Raw genomic sequence first — 18,679 nt, forward strand, 5'->3', positions numbered from 1 at the left:
TTTAGCTGATTTTATTGGCCACTCACTCACAGGCAATACCAGGAACTTCGGTCCATTTTGCCACTCCGAATACTGATCAAGGTCTTGAGGGCTGGCACCTCTGGTGATTACATCAGCGATGTTTTGTGGGCCAGGAATCCACCGCCAGTCCTGAATGTTGGTGCCTGTTTGAATCTCTCCAATCCGATTGGCGAAGAATGTCTGAAATCCGTAGCTTTCTCGCTGTATTGCACCAAGGATTGTTTGGCTATCCACAAGATGATACCACTTCGCCACTTGAATTTGACTGTGTAGCTCAAAATACTTCTTTAAGCGTGAGGCGAACACTGCTCCGCACATCTCTGCTTTAACAGCGTCTCCTCTGTGGTCCAAGGGAGTTAACTTGGCCTTGGATTCCACAAGTCTGACAATTGGGCCATGGTCTGAATCCCATCTCAGGTACATCACTGCCCCGTAGGTGTGCTCACTTCCGTCAGAAAAGGTGATTCCCAAGGGTTCAGTTGCGGAGCAAGAGGGAGTCAGTGCCCTGACGAACTTGACTTTTCCAAGTTGTTCGTACTCTTCAAAGAGCTTAATTGCATCCTCCCTGAGTCCATCTGAGAGTGCCATGTCCCATGTGTCTCTGACCGAACAGCTTCCCTCTTTTGCTTCTTGGAAAGCTCTGCGTACTAGAATCGCTCCCTTTTGCTTAACAGGAGCCACTATGCCGATGGGGTCATATAGCCCTGCTACCTGGCTGAGAAGCTCTCTTCTTGTTAGGGGATTTGGCGTCTGAGTTTTGATTTGCTCTTGTAGAAGGCTTTGACCAAGCCGCATCTTTTTCTTTCTCTTGGAGAAATTGATTCCCACCATAACGTGGAGCATGTCCTCTTCAACAATGTAGCCCAGACCAAGTGCCTTGTTATCATCACCATGCATTTGGTTTGGCAGGATCATGCTTTTTGTTTTGCTTTTCTTTAAAGCATCATTGTCCTCCTTCCTCCCACTTTGGCCAGACAGAACCCAAGGCTTGAGCTCAAACCCACCAGCTTTTAGGATTCGTTCCACATTTGCTGTGATGATTCTCAACTGGTCAAGGCTGTTGTGAGATGTGAGGATGTCGTCAACATAGCTGTCTTTCTGGAGTACTTGCTGCTCATCCTTGAGGTGGGTAAAAGAAGGAAGATTAGCAGTCTCACGCATTGCCAACTGTGCAATGCACCCCGCAGGTTTGTCTCCGATGTTCACTCTTGTGATAGCATACTCTCCCAGCTCCTCGTCCTCGGAATCTCGCCAGAGGAATCTGTGTAAGTGTACTTCACGGTCCTCCAACCAGACTGAGTTATACATCTTCTTTATGTCTCCCAGAGCAGCATAGATTCCGCCTCTGAATCTGAGGAGGACGGCGCGAATTTGGTTGAGGACGTCTGGACCTTTCATCAGCAAATCATTTAAGCTGACACCATTGCACTTTTGGCTGCTGTTCCACACTAGTCTCACTGGGGTTGTGACAGAGTGGGGGTTTGGAGCAATAAGGTGACTCACATACCACACTGGTCCCTTCCAGTTTGCAATCATGTCTTCGGACAATTTGATTGCAGCCTTTCGGTCCACCATGTCGTGCACCTGAGCTGTGTAGGCACTTTTCCATTCAGGTTCTCTGGATAGCTGCCTCTCCGTCCTGAGAAATGTGGCTTCCACTGTCCTTTTATTATTTGGTAGAGAAGCTGGGTCTTCCAACCAAGGATAGCTAGCATGCCAATGTGGGTCTTTACTGTGACGGTCTCCTGTTACGTAGGTGAGGCCTTCCCTTACCACTTCGAGCTCTCTCTCTTCAGCAAGAGTCATTTCTTTTCCGCCTGGCTGGCAGTTTCCACAGCGGCAACCCCCGCACTTTGGCTCGCATGCTGCTCCAATGCTATCCCACTTCCACCAATCCAAGAAGTCCCGATTGGCGGTTGATGTGCGTGACTTCTGAACTTTGACGGCGACCTGTCCGTTTGGTGAAAGCTCCTCAGGGACTGGGGCAGTGAGCTCCTCATACTTTAAAGCAGCTGCTCTCATTGATCTTGCGAAGTGTGTTTTGGACATGTGGGCTGACATGGTAAGCTTCTCAAACAGCTCGGGATGACAACCTCCAACCGTCTTTCCCAGTGGTCCATCCCACAGAATGAGATCTCCAACAGTTCTAATCCTCTGAGGCGCTAGCTGACCTTCTCTATGGCTTATGAGCAAATGTATCTCTTTTGGTCTCACAAGTTCCTCAAGTGGGACGTCTGGAAAGAACTTTTGCAGCTGCTGTGGTGTCACATGTTTGTGAACATCTGCAATGCTGTCCAATCCATAACAAACTAACTGGTGCGACTTGAGTGTGCCCTTGGGAGTCTTCACTCGGATCTTTAGAAGGTAGCGCATCGTCTCTACGTGGACCTTCATCCCCCCAACTCCATGGACGATAAGCGTGATGTCTTCACTCCTAAGGTTCAGTCTACTCGCAGCCTTGTGAGTTATATAGTTGGTATCTGAAGCCAAGTCAATTAATGTCCCAACCTTTTGTCCAGCATTTGCTATAACCTCCAGAAGCATCATAATCACTGGATGCTCTTGCAGTCCACCTTCCTTTAGGAGGCTTGGCTGATGCCTTGCAGTGTTGAAGGCTCTTGATGCAGTGTTCGAGAACACATCTCGGCATTGTTTTGCCAACTCTGGTGGAAGTTTGCTGAAAAACTCCTCTTGGTCCACTGTATATTTCTTCTTGCTTTTATCTTCCTCTGGACCAAATTTACTCCTTCTCTGATCCACACTGCTTTTCCTCATCTCATAATTGGGGCACAGATAAAAATGATGCTCAGGAATCTGTTCATCCTTGCAGATTTGATTTTTACACAGATATGCAGGTTTGCAGTATGAACCATCATCATGAACTTCAAGACACTTTTTGCATGCTCCCAACTTCTTTACTGCAGCTCTTTTCTCTGTCAGCTTTAGCCCTCGAAACTGCTTGCAGAAGTACAGCTTCCTTTTATGCTTTATGTCACCACAGACTACACAACTTGTGTGGTCATTTTCTGACTTGGTAGACTTGGTTCTGGCATGTCTTGGTTCAGTCCGAGTTTCCTTTCTACTCGGCTCCTCGTCCCTCAGTTGCTCGAGCTGTTCGTATATGCTCTCCTGCTCTTTGAGAAATGACAAGAGACTGTCAAACCGTTTCTCTGGTGCCACACCATTCCTCCTGTCAGCTACATAAACCAGCCATTCCTTCTTAAGGGTTTCTGGAAGCTTTGTTTCAATTGATTTTGTCATCAGTGGATTTTTAATGGCGCCTGTGTCTCCGAGATCGCTCAAGTCATTAAGCGCCTTTTCCACAGCTTGAATTAATTCCACTATTTTACGTGGCTGATGTCCTCTGACAGGTGGGATTCCCTGAAGCTCCTCCACTATCTCAATAGCAATAGCTGTTTGATTTCCAAACCGGTTCTCTAGGACACGAAAGATATCATCTGCAGTGTTATAACTTGTGAGGCGGAGGTCTCTTGTAATTTTGTCCTCCAGACTGTCCAGCAATTGAACCTTCTTCACCTCATTTGATCCAGTGGGTTCACCTTGCTTTTGCAGTGCTTCCCAATCCTTCCTCCATCTATAAAAGTCACGCTTGTTTCCAGTAAACTTAGGAAGGGCCGTGGGCCTCAGTCTGATGGCTGGTGAAGGATAATTGAAAGCTTTCGCCGCTTGTGCTAATCCTTCAGCGTCCTTCTTTATCCTTGCCTGTATGAAGTCAGCCTTCCTGGAAACCAGCTTGGGGACGAGAAGCTCGAGTGTTCTTAGGTGTTTCTGGAAGCTCTCTTGCTCATCCAGAGGGACCCAACGTTTCCACCGACTGTACGTCTCCTTTGCAGTCTGTACCAGTTTCTGCAGGTGGTTAAGCATGAATTCATATGCTTCTTGGTTGCTACTTGATGGTGCGGTGGCAGCAGCAAGTTCACATGCACCATCTGCTGTCTGTAGTGAGGTGGATAATTCAACATTTCCAAAGTTTGCCCATAGAGTGTCCTGGATGAGCCCTTTGACCTCTTTTAGTTTCGACTCACACTCCTTTGCAGTCTTTGCCAGGTCGGCATTTTGCTGTTCAGTTAACACAGTTTCTTCATCTGCGTCCAGCTCCGCCTCCAGCTCTGCAATGAGTCCAGCCTCCACATCGTCATTGGCTTCCATTACTTTTTCGGCCTCCTGCATGAGTTTGTTGAAATTGTTCCTGAGCTCCTCTTCAGACATTTCTTCATGGTTCCTAATGATGCTGTTAACAAGGCGAGAGAATGCCCGTTTTGCTGTTGTCCTCTTCAGCTTGAGCTGCTCAGCTGACTTTCCAGCAACTTCATCAGCCATGATTTATCTTGACTTAACTGTCTTTTTTCCAGGTTTCCAGATATCCTGGCCCCGCCCGGTTTTTCACTGTTAAGTCTTCTACTGTTTCCAGATCTCCTGGTCACAGCGGTTTTTCACTGTCAAGTCTTCTAATGTTTTTGCAGTTTCCCCGCTTGAAAGGGATTTGATTTATCTACCCGAAATGATGAACTGGATTCACTCAGACCAAACACTTCTTTTCCACCTTTTATTTTCTCCTTCTTTTATTTTGGCAGATTAGTTTTTATCAGTTTTGGTCTTTATCAGGTGAAAAACCTTTAGACACAAAGGCAAAAAATATACACATTACTGTAACCAAATATAAATAACAGAAAATTACATGTATTTACATTCCAACTCATAGCAGCCATTTTTTTTTTCAAATAATTTTCACATCTCATTAAATGAAAAATACAAATAATGCCCACTACTGTTACCAATTTTTTAGCTGGTGTCATATGAATCTTTATTGTTTTTTAACACATTTTATCATCTTTTTTAAAGTGCAATTATTTAAACTAACACCACACATAGCATATAAGTATTAGAAATTAGCTCTTAACATATGCACTTTACATAGGCAACAAACATTATCATCACCCTGTCATCTTGGTTAACAAACACCACCAATATCAACACGTTAGCCAGACAGGTTTCTCAGCTTTTAAATGGTTAAACAGAGTCTCTGGGGCTGCAGTCTTCGACTCAGTCCATTTAGAGTTCAGTCCTTACCGGCTGCCAATCGGGTCTGTAGAAAAATCAGTCCTGCTTGCCTTTTCTGGCTCTCGCGGCAGTCTTTTCGGACAGTCTTTTTGATTTACTCCTGGATTCACTGCTCGCAAGTTTCTTGTCTCTCCTTTACTGGCTTCTGGTGCTCTGTGCCCTTTTGACCCCCAGGCAGAACTCGGCAGGCTGGGGTTCCGCCCACTTCAATCACTGTCTCGTGATTTCAATTGTAGCATTTCTCTGCTCGCAAGTTTCTTACATTTCAGTTTGACTTGACAAAACTAGTCCCACTCACATGCGTTTGGCCCATATCCATTTAAATCTGTCCTATCCATGTACGTGTCCAAATGTCTCTTAAACATTAGGATAGTCCCAGCCTTAACTACCTCCTCTGGCAGCTCGTTATATGCACCCAGCACAAAGGTGTGAAAAATCTACCTCAGATTCCTGTTAATTTCTGAATTATTAGTCTTAAATTTGGTTCAAAAATGCTCCAAAACAAGGCTCAGAATGGATCAGAGCATCTAAATCCCCTTATGTGGGCCCTGGAACCTGACATCGAGGGACTTCATGCTTCGCGCTCATGATGTGCGCTGCACGCACACTATTTCACATTAAGTTTTTTGTAATCCTGTCATGCCACCCCCCTTTTTGAAAAGCTTCGTACGGGCCTGCTATGGAGCCATGAGGGAGGAGCTGGCCAACATTGACTGGAAAGATACTCTAGCTGGGATGAAAATGGAAAAACAATGGCAGGTATTTCTGGGAATAATACAGAAGTTGCAGGAGCCGTTTATTCCAAAGAGGAAGAAAGATTCCAAGGGGAGTAAGGGGCGACCGTGGCTTTCAAGGAAAGTCAGGGACAGTATAAAAATAAAAGAGAAGTATTACACATAGCAAAGATGAGCGGGAAGCAAGAGGATTGGGTAATGTTTAAAGAGCAACAGAAGATAACCAAAAAGACAATACGGGGAGAAAAGATGAGGTACGAAGGTAAGCTAGCCAAGAATATAAAGGAGGATAGTAAAAGCTTCTTTAGGTATGTGAAGAGGAAAAACATTGTTAAGACCAAAGTTGGACCCTTGAAGCCTGAAAAAGGTGAATTTATTATGGGGAACAAGGAACAGGCAGATGAGTTGAACAGGTACTTTTGATCCATCTTCACTATGGCGGACACAAACAATCTTCCTGATATAGTAGTGGCCAGAGGGTCTGGGGTGGTGGAGGAACTGAAGGAAATCCACATTAGGCACGAAATGGTGTTGGGTAGACTGATGGGACTGAAGGCTGATAAATCCCCAGGGCCTGATGGTCTGCATCCCAGGGTACTTAAGGAAGTGGCTCTAGAAATCGTGGATGCATTGGTGATAATTTTCCAATGTTCTATAGATCAGTTACTGTGGATTGGATGGGGAACTAAATGTTATCCCACTTTTTAAGAAAGGAGAGAGAAAACAGGGAATTATAGACCAGTTAGCCTGACCAGTGGTGGGGAAGCTGCTGGAGTCAAATAAAAAAGATTAAATAGCGGCACAATTGGATGGCAGTAACAGGATCGGTCCGAGTCAGCATGGATTTACGAATTGGAGATCATGCTTGACTAATGTTCTAGACTTTTTTCAGGATGTAACTGGGAAAATGGACAAGGGACAAGGGAGAGCCAGTGTGTGTAGTGTACCTGGGCTTTCGGAAAGCATTTGATAAGGCCCCACAGAGATTAGTGGGCAAAATTAGGGCACAGGGTATTGGGGGTAGAGTGCTGACATGGATAGAAAATTGGTTGGCAGACAGGAAACAAAGAGTAGGGATTAACGGGTCCCTTTCAGAATGGCAGTAAGTGACTAGTGGGGTACCGCAAGGCTCAGTGCTAGGACCGCAGCTATTTACAATGTACATCACTGATTTAGATGAAGGGATTCAAAGTAACATTAGCAAATTTGCAGATAACACAATGCTGGGTGGCAGTGTGAACTGTGAGGAGGATGCTATGAGAATGTAGGGTGACTTGGACAGGTTGGGTGAGTGGGCAAATGCATGGCAGATGCAGTTTAATGTGGATATATGTGAGGTTATCCACTTTGGTAGCAAAACCAGGAAGGCAGATTATTATCTAAATGGTGTCAAGTTGGGAAAATGGGTAGTACAACGGGTTCCGGGGGTCCTTATTCATCAGTCAATGAAAGTAAGCATGCAGGTACAGCAGGCAATGAAGAAAGCGAATGGCATGTTGGCCTTCATAACAAGAGGAGTTAAGTATAGGAGCAAAGAGGACCTTCTTCAGTTGTACAGGGCCCTAGTGAGACCACACCTGGAGTATTGTATGCAGTTGTGGTCCCCTAATTGGAGGAAGGACATTCTTGCTATTGAGGGAGTGCAGCGTAGGTTTAGAAGGTTAATTCCCGGGATGGCGGGACTGTCATATGCTGAGAGAATGGAGCAGCTCGGTTTGAATACTCTAGTATTTAGAAGGATGAGAGGGTATCTTATTGAAACGTAAACGATTATAAAGGGTTTGGGCATGATTGAGGCAGCAAACATGTTCCCGATGTTGGGGGAGTCCAAAACCTGAGGCCACACTTTAAAATTAAGGGGTAAGCCATTTAGAATGGAGATAAGGAAACTTTTTCACACAGAGAGTCGTGATTCTGTGGAATTATCTGCCGCAGGTTGAGGCAGGTTATCTGGATACTTTCAAGAGAGAGCTAGATAGGGTTCTTAAAGGTATGGAGGTTTCACGGCAGTCGGGTCACGACCCATGACCCGTACTGTTGCTACGCTACTCCAAGTGTATTACACGCGATGAACTGCAGGTAGGCACTTACCATTGTTTCCAGCGTAGCGGGCCCGTTAAAACCCGCTGAAATTGTCAATTTTTGCGCTGTAAATAATTATGGAAATCGGGATAAGCGTGAGAGACAGTTAACACACTTCAGAATTCCAAAAAGTGAGGAGAAATGACGGTAGATAGAAGCGAGAGCTGAAGGGACAACAACAGTCAGAGTGCTTGACGAACATTGGCCGTTTGCTCACTGCATTTCATCAACTAAGGCATTATTTGTGTTTTTTCTTGATTCTTTTGTCATCTAAAAAGTTTCAGAAGTGATAAATCTGGCTGGAATTTTTTTAAATCGCCCATGGTTCCCAAGTGGGTTTTCTCATACAAAATGAAAACACATCTGAAGAAAATTTTACAGCCAGATTTATCACTTCTGAGAATTTTTAGATACCAAAGGAATCAAGAAAAAACACAAACAATGCCTTACTTGATGAAATGCAGTGAGCAAACGCGATAATTCCCAATATTTTCAGTTCCGATATCTGCACGGCCCATGTTTACCAAGCACTTTAGCTGCTGTTGTCCCTTCAGCTCTCGCTTCTCCATACCTTCATTTCGCTTCTCTTTTAGAATTCTAAAGTTGTGTAAATGTCTCTCACACTTACCCCGACTCCCACAATTTTTTTCAGCGCAAAAATTCAACATTTTGGCGGTTTTTAACAGGTAGGAAAGTACGCGTTTCTAGCATTAATAACATGTACCGGAAGTGACGGATGTCCTCCAGATGGATTGAGCGGCTCCGTGCGTCGAGCCTTATGACCCAGCGACCTTACGTGCAACCACCCTATAGCGGAGTCAGGGGATCTGGGGAGAAGGCAGGAACGGGGTACTGATCAGCCAAGATCGCATTGAATAGCGGTGCTGGCTCGAAGGGCCGAATGGCCTACTCCTGCCTTTTGTCTATTGTCTATTGTCCATTGCCCCATCTGCGCTATTTCCACCTGTCCGCATTTGGCCCACTTGGTTCTAAATTTTTCTCTCCACGAATTTGTTCAAATATCATTTAAATAGATTTACTAGAATGTTGCCTGGGTTTCAGCAACTAAGTTACAGAGAAAGGTTGAACAAGTTAGGGCTTTATTCTTTGGAGCGCCGAAGGTTAAGGGGGGATTTGATAGAGGTTTTTAAAATGATGAGAGAGATAGACAGAGTTGACGTGGAAAAGCTTTTCCCACTGAGAGTAGGGAAGATTCAAACAAGAGGACATGACTTGAGAATGAAGGGACTGAAGTTTAGGGGTAACATGAGGGGGAACTTCTTTACTCAGAGAGTGGTAGCTGTGTGGAATGAGCTTCCAGTGAAGGTGGTGGAGGCAGGTTCGTTTTTATCATTTAAAAATAAATTGGATAGTTATATGGACGGGAAAGGAATGGAGGGTTATGGTCTGAGCGCAGGTATATGGGACTAGGGGAGATTATGTGTTCGGCACGGACTAGAAGGGTCGAGATGGCCTGTTTCCCTGCTGTAATTGTTATATGGTTATATGGTTATATGGTTATATGGTTAAATATTGTTATGGTACCTGAATCAACAACCTCCCCTGGCAGCTCGTTCCATTTACCCACTATCAAAGTTGCCCTTAATGTTCGTATTACATCTGTTCCCTCTCACCTTAAACCTATGCCCTTGCATGCTCGACGCCCCACTTAGTGTAAAAGACTGAGTATTCACCCTAACATTTTGTTTTGTGATATTATACACCTGCAATAGATCATTCTTCAGACTCCTGCGCTCCAGGGAGTAAAGTCCTTGGCTGCCCAACCGCACCCAAGATCTCAGGTCCTCGATTACTGAGCTCTATAGAGGTGCCCATTATTACAGGCATCACAGGGATCAATTACTACACAAAATAATGAAATCGATAGGACAAAGCCTCACCTGAACTCCAGAAATGCTCTCTTTCTGTTCCTGCTCCATTTGCTCGATCTCTGATTTCTTTTCTGTGAGAGATTCGAAAGAATATTTCACCTGTTCCTGGGGTTGGGGTTCAGATCAGAGAATTAAAATGTCAGACAATAAAGAAAATATTACACATTGATCAAAATCGATTTGGTTTTACCTTGTAGAATTCAATTGCTTCTTCTATCAGCATGAAGCTGTGAGACTTGTGTTCCTGCGCAGCTGCACAATTCAAACAGATCAGCTTCTTGTCCGTTTCACAAAACAGCTTCAGCTCTTCCTGATGTTTCTCGCAGTGAAGTTTACTTTCCTTCTCTTTGAGATTCAGGCTCAGTGCTCGAGCTTTCTCAGCCAGTCTAACCAAGGCCCGATTCACCCTCAGGGTGCGGTCAGTAAACACCTCTCTACATTCCGGGCAGGAGTTTCTCGCCTCCCTGTCCCAACTCTGTGTGATACAGGAGCGGCAGAAGTTGTGCCCACACTCCAGTATCACCGGATCGGTGAAGAAATCCAGGCAGATGGGACAAACTGCCTCCTCGGTCCAACTCTCGACCGGGTCTTTCGAAGCCATTTTATCTTCACTTCCTGGTTCAAAAGGTTTTCACTGACGTGGAGCTGCTGAATATGGGCGGTCACCTGACCGTCACACGGTGGCACAGCGGTAGAGTTGCTGCCTTACAGCGAATGCAGCCCCAGGTTCAATCCTGACTACGGGCGCTGTCTGTACCGAATTTGTACGTTCTCCCCGTGATCTGCGTGGGTTTTCTCCGAGATCTTCGGTTTCCTCACGCACTCCAAGGCTTGGGAAATGTAAAAAATTGGCTTGGTAAATGTAATAAATGGCCCTAGTGGATGTCGGATAGTGTTAATGTCCGGGGATCACTGGTCGGCGCTGACCCGGTGGGCCGAAGGGCCTGTTTGCGCGCTGTATCTCTAAACTAAATTAAACTCAACCCCTACAGTACCGTGTCGCTGCGCCCGCTGCCGTCCCGGGGAATGACTGCTATTTGGCTGCAAGTGTTCAGTGTGAAGATGTCCTGGCCGCTTCCACCTCATCTCACACGAGGGAGGGGTAGATTGGACATTAAACTGGCCTGAATATGGACGAGAAAGACTAAGGCAGGACAGAAAGGGACGGGGCCCGGCGCTAAGGAAGCCTCGGGTGTAACCTGAGGAGACGTTGCACCTGTTGGGCAGTGGAACCCGCCGCCCGCATCTCCGTTCACAGCCCGGGATCAGGATAGACGGAGACCTCCCTCCGCCCTTATTGTATTCCACAACAGTGCACCTGTCTCTCAAACAGCAGTCTTCGGGGCAATCTATGTTTGCGTGTATTGTTTAAAGGATATTATATGACCCTCTTTGTAAAGGTTTACTTTGTCTGTCTGAAGGGTCTCAATCCGAACCGTCGCCCATTCATTCTATCCAGAGATGCTGCCTCACCCAATGTGTATCTCCAGCAATTTTGTCTACCGGATTCTTTGTCTGTTGATCAGTTTAGTTTAGTTTAGTTTTGAGATACATCGCGAAAACAGGCCCTTCGGCCCACCGAGTCCGCACCAACGAGCGACATATCAGGCAGCATCTCTGGAGAATAGCAATAGGTGGAGTTTAGGGTCGAGGCCCTTCTTCAGACTGAGATTCAGGGGAGAGGGAAACTAGAGGTGTGGAAAGGCACAGAACAGATCACAGGCCGCACCGATGACCAAAGAGCCCACAATGGTCCATTGTTGGCTGTGGAGGAAGTTACAGCAGGCGATACAAACAGCAAAACTAGCACGACGACTAGGGTGGGGGGGGGGGGGTGAGGGGTGGGAGAGATGGAACCATAGACACACAGCCCGTAGAAGTTCATAGTTGCTGAGATAAGCGTTATGCAGTGTTCAATGGCCTTATGGTTGTTGGGAGGAAGCCCTTCCTGGTGGTCACAGTTTGCAAAGGTTCACTTTATCTGTCTGATGCTAATGCTTCCGAGATGGCGCACTACCAAGGCGTCTATTTGCGTGTGATGCAGATCTACAATCACATATTACAATCGCCCCACACTCTTAAATCTCTACTCCCACCTCAACATTTCTCACTTTAACTTTGATGGGACTTTGCTGGCTTAACCTTGCACTAAACGTTATTCCATCATCGAGTATCTGTCCACTGTAAGTGGCTCGATTGTAATCATGTATTGTCTTTCTGCTGACTGGATTTTACTGTACCTCGATACACGTGACAATAAACTAAACTGGAAAGCCGTATTCCCCTTCGAAAGACACTAAATGCTGGAGTAACGCAGCGGGACAGGTTGCATCTCTGGAGAGGAGGAATGGGTAACGTTTCGGGTCGAGACCCTACTTCAGACAGCCTCGACCCGAAACGTCACCCATTCCTTCTCTCCAGAGATGCTGCCTGTCCCGCTGAGTTACTCCAGCATTTTGTGTCTACGTTCGGTTTAAACCAGCATCTGCAATTCTTCCTACACTCCGAGGCATATTCCACATGTTGCTTCTCTCTCTCTCTCTCTCAATTCTGTGCTCATTTGATCCTCGCACAAATGGGAAAGACCCCCTCGCACCCATCCCCACCTGCGAATCATGTCCTCTCTCCGCAGATCCTGCCTGACCAACTGCGGACCCATCCCAAGCCCTATCCCAAGACTATCACAGCTTTGTCCACCCACACAACAGAGGTCTGGGCTCAGGCAAAAACGCCTGTCAGAGATTTTGCAACCCACGTTGTTGGGAGTTGGGAATGCTGATTACAAATCTGGAAGATTACAGACATTGGGAATGGAATGGCAACATTCCTTGAATGAGGAGCGAGGATTATTTACTAACATTGGAGTCAGGAACAGAAGTGTGTCCCGCAGTTTAAGGAGGATAAGTTGTGAGGAGTGATTTAGATGCAAACTCAGATTAAGGACAAGTAAGAATGTCATTACTCCGCCCCGGTACATATGACAATTAACAACTCATGACAATTTCTCTCTCTTGTGCTGAGGGCGGCGATTAAAGTTTCACCTGATGGATTTGGTGAAAGAAGGGAAGAAACAGAGGCAGATAATCAGAGGAAAATATGTAAAAGGGGTTGGTTCATTGAAATCAAACCCACCTACAATATTGTCCCTGTCTGTAAATTGACTCCTGCATTTCAGTTGCCATTCCTGGCTGCACTTCAAAGAGAATTCTACCAGTAAAGCACTTTGTGGTCTCCTAAAAGAGATGCGAGGACATTGTGTAAATGTAAGCGGGATGTTGCTTTACGCACTCGACCTTGGAGGGAATATTCAATTTCGATGCGCAAACAGGGATAGTGGATAGACGAAGTAGCCGATGGCGTCCGCGGGCTTGGAATGGTCTTTGGCCACTCGGTTTTCTCTGAAACGGCGAGAAAGCGAAGGGAAGAGTCGGGGCTCGAGCAGAGGAAAGTGGGAGCTGGTTGGAAACTGGCAGTGAGGGAGATGAAGCGTTAAAGCGGTGAACGAGCGCAGGAAGCAGCACCGATATATACATGATGTACCTGAGAGAGAGGTGAGGGAGTGGTCTGGCGGCGACTGAGACAAGGAATGATCTACGCATCCTACAGAGAGACAGGCAGAGCCTGAGTACAACGGGCTCCCACTTGGAATCGGGAATTCGGTTTGAACCCATTCTTCCAAAGATCCATTCGAAGAAAACTAATCTGTTGTGTGGAGAGCAAATCCTGCAAACACGCTGTAAATTCAGACGCTGTGGCATCAGTCTGAAGAAGGGTTTCGGCCCGAAACGTTGCCTATTCCCTTCGCTCCATAGGTGCTGCTGCACCCGCTGAGTGTCTCCAGCTTTTTTGTGTGCCTTCGATTTTCCAGCATCTGCAGTTCCTTCTTGAACACGCTGTAAATTCAATGAGTCGGCGGACTTTAGGCCCCGGGGGAGCCCGGAGCTCAGGACCCGCCGCCCGCGGCTGCTGCTGAACCCGCGGGAAGGGAGATTGTTTTAATCATTATATTTTCACAAAAGTAATTTCTGTTCCGTTGCCGGACGCTGTTAACGCGTTAAAATGAACGGATCGACAGACAGACAGCTCTGATTTCAGTTGCTGTTTATTTCACTCTTCCCACATTTACATTCCCCCTGGTTTTATTTCCGCGCTCACTGGGGTTTCACGACGCGGAATTTGGGGATGAAATGGGAGCCGTTCGTTCGGCGTCCACTGGGGTTCTGCCCCACTTCCCCTGAGCCCCGCTCCTGACACTGGTCCCGGGTCCCGACCCTTTTACACACCCGGAGCGGAACCGGGGCAGATTATCAGCCATTGGTTTTCATCCCAAGTCCAGAAGTAAGGATAAAGTTTCTCCGTGAATGTATTCCCAGTGAAGGTGTAGAGATGGGACTTGGTGTCCGCGTTGTAAAATAGAACTGTCCCGGACTCGTAACTTAGATAAACTCCCACCGTCCAGGGGATGAGACGGGCGGGGAGAGTGGTTGGATGGTCGGTATCTGCTACAAACTCGGCACCCTGCCGCCCGATGCTCCAGACTCCAGTCTCCGTGGAAAGCGGTTCCGCTTCACCCCTCTCCACAGACTCTGCGGCGACCCCCAGACTCCAACCACGACACCGCCACCTCCACTTCCCAGTAATATCTCCCCGATGTGAATCCCTCCGATCCCAGCACACACTCCAGGTATGTAAACCTCTTCTCGGTTTCAGGGAGATTCCTGCAGTACTCGGCCAGTCTCACCCTCTTCCGATCCTCAGACACCTCGAGCTGCAGACCCGATGTTTCCTCATCCAGGGTGACGGAGACTGGGGGGAGAAGCAGAGAATCAGAGAGTCCCCGGGGGTCGGGGGGAGACTCGGGCACAGGCGGGCGGACAACTGGAACCTTGCTCGAGGTTTCACCCCAACCACATCGGATGGACAACATATCTTTCCCGGAGCGTCCCAACCGGGCAGGAGAGGGGAAATTATGCGGGTTATCGGGAACGGGAGGGCTCGGGGCGTGAGGATAACGAATGCGTAAAGTAAGGATGAACGAGAGATTACGGGTGAAGATGGAGAAATAAGGCGGGTATTTAAATATCTTGCCAGTAGATGGAGAGGGAGAGGCAGATTGGAAGATGAGGAGACTGGTGTGAGTTGTAATTAGAGGTGGTTAAAGAGGATGTAGAGATGTGGGGTGGAGTTGCCGTGATCATATTGAGTGGGAGTGGACTAGACGCACGAGGCCACTGTTTTGGACACTGCTACTGTTTCCTTACTTTCTTTAGAGGAGGGTGGATTTGATTCGGTTGTACAACCAAGAACACTAATAATAATAATAATAATAATAATAATAATAATAATAATAATAATAATAATAATAATAATAATAATAATAATAATAATAATAATAATAATAATAATATATTTTATTGTCATTGCACGTCAGTGCAACGAGATTTAGTATGCAGCTCCAACCGATTTACAGGAAAAGTAAAATAAATAAATAAGCTGTGTGACGTGACCATCCGAGGGAGACTGTCCAGGGTGGGTGGGTGGGGGGCACTCAGCAGGGCCTCATGATCTCATTGTAAAACAATATGTGAACTTTATTGAGGGACTTGACAATGTTTTGCATATAAGGCTGGTCCTGAAAGCAAAAGTAGGTGGGATCCAAGGTGAGTTGTAAAATGGTTCTAAAATTGTCTTGGTGGTTGGAGGTGGAAGGTAGCGGTAGAAGGATGTTCTGTGTGGATGTCTGTGACTGGTGGTGTGCAGCAGAGATCGGTGCTGCAACCTTTGCTGTTTATGTTATATTTTCCTGGCTTGGATGTAAATGTAGGAGGTGTGAAAAGTACGTTTGTGGAGAATGGGAAATGTGGGTAGCGAGGAAGTCTGCCAATGTTCGCAACAAGGTATAGGCTAGATCATCTGCCTAGATCATCTGCCAGAAGTTTGCAGACGACACAACAGTGATTGGGCTGATCACCAACGGTGATGAAACAAAATACAGAGCGGAGGTGCAGAACCTGGCGGACTGGTGCGCCAATAACAACTTGGCACTAAACACCTCCAAGACCAAGGAGCTGATTATTGACTTCAGGAGGTCCCATACTGGAGAATACGCCCCAATCTCCATTTATGGGGAAAGTGTGGAGAGAGTGTCCAGCTTTAAATTTCTGGGCACTCACATTTCAGAAGACCTCACATGGTCCACAAACACCGCCGCGCTGGTCAAGAAGGCACAGCAACGACTGTTCTTCCTGAGGACATTAAAAAAGACTGGTCTGCCCCAACAGCTGCTGACAACGTTCTACCGCTGCACCACAGAGAGCATACTAACGTATGGCATCTCTGTGTGGTATCTCAGCTGCACGGAGGCGGAGAGGAGAGCTCTTCAGCGCGTCGTCAACAGAGCGCAGAGGATCATCGGGACAGAGCTACCAGCCTTGGAGGGCATCTACCACACGCGGTGCCTCAGGAAGGCCCTCAGCATCCATAAGGACTCATCACACCCCTGCCACGGTCTGTTTCAACTACTTCCCTCCGGCAGACGTTACAAGGCCTTCTACGCCCGAACCTCCAGACTCAGGAACAGTTTTATCCCAAGAGCTATAGCGGCTCTGAACCCGCCCTAATGAGTGCCCCCCCCCCACCCACCCCCTTTGGACAGTCTCCCTCAGATGGTCACGTCAATCAATTCAGCTTGTTTATTTATGTATTGTATTTATTTACCTTTCTTGTACATCAGTGGAGCTGCACACTAAATCTCGTTGCACTGACGTGCAATGACAATAAAAGATATATTATTATTATTATTATTATTATCTAAACCTTATTGTCATGCAGGGATATCAATACTGGAGGACGCAGTTTTCTTCACACACAGAGTTGTACGAAGTATCAGTTTTACCTCGTTTGATGATATCAGATGTTTCTCTCAATGCCATGTTGTGGAAAAAAGTGAGATCAAACTTTTCAATCGGCATCACACCTTTTACCACACACATTGGGTTGGCTTCATCACTAACCCTGCAAATATTTAACAGCTGGTTAGAAACTGAGCATTCACTGTTTTTTTTAGCTGTACTATAAAAACATACATTGTTTCAGTCAAAAGCTTGTCCTACCTCCTCTTGTGACCAGCTTGCTCCTGAAATAAATAAAACACAAAACTCAATGGACTGAGATGGATCGTCATGATCCCGACGGCGGGTATTTCACCAAATTGCTACAAAAAACCCTCTGATAATTCCCATTTCCCAACTCTTTGCCGCTGTCACACAGACAGAAAGTGGATATTGTCGTAGAGACATCGAACACGGGGGAAAGCATTAGGAATGTCGATGAAAATAACTGCGAGTATGCAACTTATGAGTAAGACCGGGCAGGTCGTGGGTTTTTATCTGGAGAAGATGCCAGAGATAATAGGATGGAATATTTTAATATCAGCCGCGGATTTAAATGGGTGGGGGTTGGAAATATTATCACTACTTGTGGGGAAAAGAAAGATAAAACCTGAAATGCGTGATGGCCTTTAATAAATTCAACAAGAAATGCAGTAAAGTGAACGTGGAACTAACAGGGTGGCCTGAAGACAATATTGCAGATAAGTTTGTTGGTGGGATAAATACATGAGGGTTCCTGGAATTTGGGGCATTATTGTCGGATGTGGTGAGTAGATGGAACAGATGGAACATTGGCCCAGTCCTGAATTACTGGTAAATGCATCATTTATTACAGAAATTTAACCCACCACTTTGTGACTGTGCACTTTCACTTCGCCAAACTGTAGTGTAACCCCTCACCTTCAGAAATATCACGCTGTCCTTGTGGTCTAACTGTAACTGTAACTTTGAGAGTTCCTCATGAATGGAATTTAAATTCTCTTGTATCTCTTGAAGATTTTTCTCCATGTCTTTTACAATTTTCTTCTCTTCTTCCTGGATATCTCCGAGTATGCGCTGCTCTTTCTCCACGAGAATATGGTGCAGTTCAGCAAACTGGAATGTGACCTGTGACTGAAGGTTGTGTGACTCTTCCTATCAGAGAAAGATAAGATTCAATATATTATGTCACTCTCAGTGCAGGAAAATGGCATTCGGCCCAACATGTCCACGAGCTTCGACACTAATCCAATTTACATGTATTTAATTCGTGGTTTCATTACCGAGGCAATTCAAGAGCTTCTCTCAATAATTCTGAAATATTTTGTGAAACTAATGTACAATCACATAATTCCCATTTCACCATTTCAATTCCCTGCAACCTAAACTATTTGTATATGTCCATTAACCCTCACAGGACAGAACCAGGTCACCAGAACTAGCAGACAGCAGCACCACTTAGAATGACAGACTTCATAGAGTCATACAGCAAGGGGTGCTAGATACCGACAAACACGTCCCATCTGCGCTAATTCCACCTGCCCGCATTTGGCCCAGATAGCTCTAAAACTTCTCTCTCCACGAATCTGTTCAAATACCTATGAACTGTTGTTATGGTACCTGGCTCAACTCAATTAAGTTACAGAGAAAGGTTGAATAAGTTAGGTCTTTATTCTCTGGAGCGCAGAAGGTTAAGGGGGGACTTGATAGAGGTCTTTAAAATGATGAGAGGGATAGACAGAGTTGATGTGGATCAGCTTTTCCCTTTGAGAATAGGGAAGATTCAAACAAGAGGACATGACTTCAGAATTAAGGGACAGAAGTTTAGGGGTAACATGAGGGGGAACTTCTTTACTCAGAGAGTGGTAGCGGTGTGGAATGAGCTTCCAGTGGAAGTGGTGGAGGCAGGTTCGTTGGTATCATTTAAAAATAAATTGGATAGGCATATGGATGAGAAGGGAATGGAGGGTTATGGTATGAGTGCAGGCAGGTGGGACTA

General features: G+C 46.1%; 2 protein-coding genes across 2 annotated transcripts in view; both read right to left on the bottom strand.

The window, feature by feature from the left end:
• Window positions 1-10,326, bottom strand: part of LOC116989864 (E3 ubiquitin-protein ligase TRIM69-like) — a gene marked incomplete at its 3' end in the record, with an annotated part of 58,616 nt that extends 48,290 nt beyond the window's left edge. Inside the window, exons 1-2 of the mRNA XM_033047438.1 lie at window positions 10,002-10,326; window positions 9,821-9,916 (exon numbers count right to left, since the gene is read on the bottom strand). Of these exons, the coding sequence (XP_032903329.1) occupies window positions 9,821-9,916; window positions 10,002-10,034 (129 nt within the window). The remainder of the gene's footprint in view (window positions 1-9,820; window positions 9,917-10,001) is intronic.
• Window positions 10,327-13,118: 2,792 nt separating this feature from the next.
• LOC116989946 (E3 ubiquitin-protein ligase TRIM39-like) overlaps window positions 13,119-18,679 on the bottom strand; it is a 33,951-nt gene continuing 28,390 nt past the window's right edge. The window contains exons 4-7 of the mRNA XM_033047500.1: window positions 16,924-16,946; window positions 16,707-16,825; window positions 14,397-14,617; window positions 13,119-13,277 (exon numbers count right to left, since the gene is read on the bottom strand). Of these exons, the coding sequence (XP_032903391.1) occupies window positions 13,119-13,277; window positions 14,397-14,617; window positions 16,707-16,825; window positions 16,924-16,946 (522 nt within the window). The remainder of the gene's footprint in view (window positions 13,278-14,396; window positions 14,618-16,706; window positions 16,826-16,923; window positions 16,947-18,679) is intronic.

Source organism: Amblyraja radiata, chromosome 30 (assembly GCF_010909765.2).
Source record: "Amblyraja radiata isolate CabotCenter1 chromosome 30, sAmbRad1.1.pri, whole genome shotgun sequence".
Taxonomy (NCBI): domain Eukaryota; kingdom Metazoa; phylum Chordata; class Chondrichthyes; order Rajiformes; family Rajidae; genus Amblyraja; species Amblyraja radiata.